The 3,282-nt window shown below is 54.0% G+C and overlaps 1 protein-coding gene across 1 annotated transcript; it reads right to left on the reverse strand.

The window, feature by feature from the left end:
- Positions 1–545: 545 nt before the first annotated feature.
- Positions 546–850, reverse strand: LOC132365139 (G8 domain-containing protein DDB_G0286311-like; the record flags this gene model as incomplete). The annotated part of the gene is made up of 2 exons (XM_059921829.1): positions 546–637; positions 757–850. Coding segments are annotated over 2 exons (186 nt in total), but the record flags the coding sequence as incomplete, so codon positions are not given.
- Between the last annotated feature and the right edge of the window lie 2,432 nt (positions 851–3,282).

Raw genomic sequence — 3,282 nt, forward strand, 5'->3', positions numbered from 1 at the left:
ATGATACTGATGTTGAGGGTATGGTGGAGGTGTTGGCTGTGGGCAGTGGGTGTCGTTGATGATGGTGGTAATATTGGTGATGAGGGTGACGTGACGGTGGTGCTGATGGTGGTGACCGTGATGAGCTGTGTATGGAGATGGTGATGGGGGTGGAGGTGGGTTTGGTGATGGTGGTGGAGGTGATGTTGGTGAATGATGGTGGTGGTGGGGTTGGTGATGGTGGTGGAGGTGGAGTGGTGATGGTGGTGGTGGTGGGGTTGGTGATGGTGGTGGAGGTGATGTTGGTGAATGATGGTGGTGGTGGGGTTGGTGATGGTGGTGGGGATGGGGTTGGTGATGGTGATGGAGGTGGAGTGGTGATGGTGGTGGAGGTGGGGTTGGTGATCATGGTGGAGGTGGGGGTGGTGATGGTGGTGGGGATGGGGTTGGTGATGGTGGTGGAGGTGGAGTGGTGATGGTGGTGGAGGTGGGGTTGGTGATCATGGTGGAGGTGGGGGTGGTGTTGGTGGTGGTGGTGGGGTTGGTGAAGGTAGTGGTGGTGGAGTGGTGATGGTGGTGGAGGTGGGGTTGGTGATCATGGTGGAGGTGGGTTTGGTGATGGTAGTAGAGGTGGGGTTGGTGATGGTGGTGGAGGTGGGGTTGGTGATGGTGGTGGTGGTGGGGTTGGTGATGGTGGTGGAGGTGGGGTTGGTGATCATGGTGGAGGTGGGGGTGGTGTTGGTGGTGGTGGTGGGGTTGGTGATGGTAGTGGTGGTGGAGTGGTGATGGTGATGGAGGTGGGGTTGGTGATCATGGTGGAGGTGGGTTTGGTGATGGTAGTGGAGGTGGGGTTGGTGATGGTGGTGGTGGTGGGGTTGGTGATGGTGGTGGAGGTGGGGTTGGTGATGGTGGTGGAGGTGGAGTGGTGATGGTGGTGGAGGTGGGGTTGGTGATCATGGTGGAGGTGGGTTTGGTGATGGTGGTGGAGGTGGGGTTGGTGATGGTGGTGGTGGTGGGGTTGGTGATGGTGGTGGAGGTGGGGTTGGTGATGGTGGTGGAGGTGGAGTGGTGATGGTGGTGGAGGTGGGGTTGGTGATGGTTGTGGTGGAGGGGTTGGTGATGGTGGTGGTGGTGGGGTTGGTGATGGTGGTGGGGATGGGGCTGGTGATCGTGGTGGTGGTGGGGTTGGTGATGGTGGTGGGGATGGAGTTGGTTATCATGGTGGGGATGGGGTTGTTGATGGTGGTGGAGGTGTTGGTGGTGATGGTGGTGGTGGTGGGGTTGGTGATGGTAGGGAGATATGTCATATGACAATAGTGGGGGAGGGGGCGGTGGTGGTGATCGTGGTTGGTGGTGTGACGGTGTGCAGAAGTGGGATTCCTGGTGGAGGTGGCTAGTGCTGCTGTTGGCCATGGTTGGTGTAGTGAGGTCCAATCCATCTGTTCTCTCCCAAGGGAGCCCTGGGATTCTTTTATAAACTGTGCAGCTCTTCCTCAGACCTTTGTCTGTCCCAAGAGGAGCAGCTTCCTGAGGTGCTTTTCCCCATGGCAGGGGCATCCGTGGTTACATCCTCATAGCAAGGAATGGCTGTGAAGATTTGCTCAACTGTGACTCGACAGCTTCTTTTGTTGAAGAACAGGGAAGAAACCCTGGTGGGCCACCCTGCTACCCATTTATAGTTAACCACAATTTTCAGTTACCACAATAAATTATGACCTCAGTGTATTTCTTAACCATAATGGTGTGAGGAAGGCAGGATTATCCCTATGGTAAAGACAAGGACACTAAGGCTCAGAGAGGGATGGTAGCTCACCTGAGATCACACAGCTAAGAAGTAGGCAAGGCCCCACATGCCCTGCTGTGCTTCACCTCACTGCTGCATTCAGTCCATCACAGAATGGAGCACCCAACAACAATGTCTTGAACCCAGCCAGGAGGCTTGGACAGATAATGGCCAGTGTACCAGCAGGAGCCCCTTAAAAGACAGAAAGACAGGAGCCACCACTCTTAATGTGAGTTTTCACTGTCCTATTAAAGCCAGCACTGAATTTCTGACCAAAAAAAAAAAGGATATTTCTGTGACTAGAAATCCAGTCATTTAGGAGTTGCTCTCAACAAAAATGTCCTATTCCTTTTGACCCAGGAGTGTCCTTTCAGAAAAATACAGAGGTTTGGAAGGAGTCTATATTTTTCTATTAATTCCTACTTCAGAATAAATATTTAAAGAGGTTTCTGTTTGTAACATGTTTTTTTAAAAATTTATTTATTTATTCATTTATTTTTGGCTGTGTTGGGTCTTCGTTTCTGTGCGAGGGCTTTCTCTAGTTGCGGCAAGCGGGGGCCACTCTTCATCGCGGTGCGCGGGCCTCTCACTATCGTGGCCTCTCTTGTTGCGGAGCACAGGCTCCAGACGCGCAGGCTCAGCAGTTGTGGCTCACGGGCCTAGCTGCTCCGCGGCATGTGGGATCTTCCCAGACCAGGGCTCGAACCCGTGTCCCCTGCATTGGCAGGCAGACTCTCAACCACTGTGCCACCAGGGAAGCCCCGTAACATGTTTTGTTAGAAAACAAACAACAGCACAGATCTGCCTCAGGGAGCTGAGGAAAGGGAACCAAGAGTGATGGTTTGAAGCAAGATCACCTTGAAGCGAGGGCTGGTGGGTAGAGCAAGCAGACATGAGACAGCTTTAGGACGCTGGGAAACACGGGGCTGTTTCTCCCCCTCCCAACTCAGTGGACATTTGGGTTTGGGTCATGCTTCCAAAGAGGGGAACAGGCAGGGACATAGCACCTTTAGGGTGAAACCAAATCTTAGCCGGCCAGACCCCAAGGGAAACCTGAAGAAAGTTGCGATGACTATACAGAGGGAGGGAGAGAGGTTGGAAGAGACGCAGTGGGTGAGGGGAAGCAATAAAAGAAAACAGCTCCTGCAGACGCAGCCGTGTCCACACACCTCCCTCAAGCCCTGTAGTCCAGGCTGCTGGGCTGAGAGGGGAATCAAAGCCAGAGACCAAGGAGCTGCCTCCAGAAGCCCCTTGCTTCTGCTTCTGGGTACGGCGGTTGTAGCTATTACCTGTCCGGTTGTAGCTCTTACCCCCTACCTGGCAAAAGCCCGGAGACTCTGTGACGGTCCCATACAGCTAAACCAGAGCCCGCATCTTGGAATTTTCTGGTGTCCGTGCTTGCGAACATTTGAGGAGGAGAAAATGGAGAGCGAGAGATGGGCTCTGAGCGCTGATGGGCACAAGCTGCTGTGGGGCCTCGTTGGGTCCTGGCCTGTGAGCACTCGGTTTCTCCTTCTCCC

The sequence above is a fragment of the Balaenoptera ricei genome, chromosome 4, assembly GCF_028023285.1.
Source record: "Balaenoptera ricei isolate mBalRic1 chromosome 4, mBalRic1.hap2, whole genome shotgun sequence".
NCBI lineage: Eukaryota > Metazoa > Chordata > Mammalia > Artiodactyla > Balaenopteridae > Balaenoptera > Balaenoptera ricei.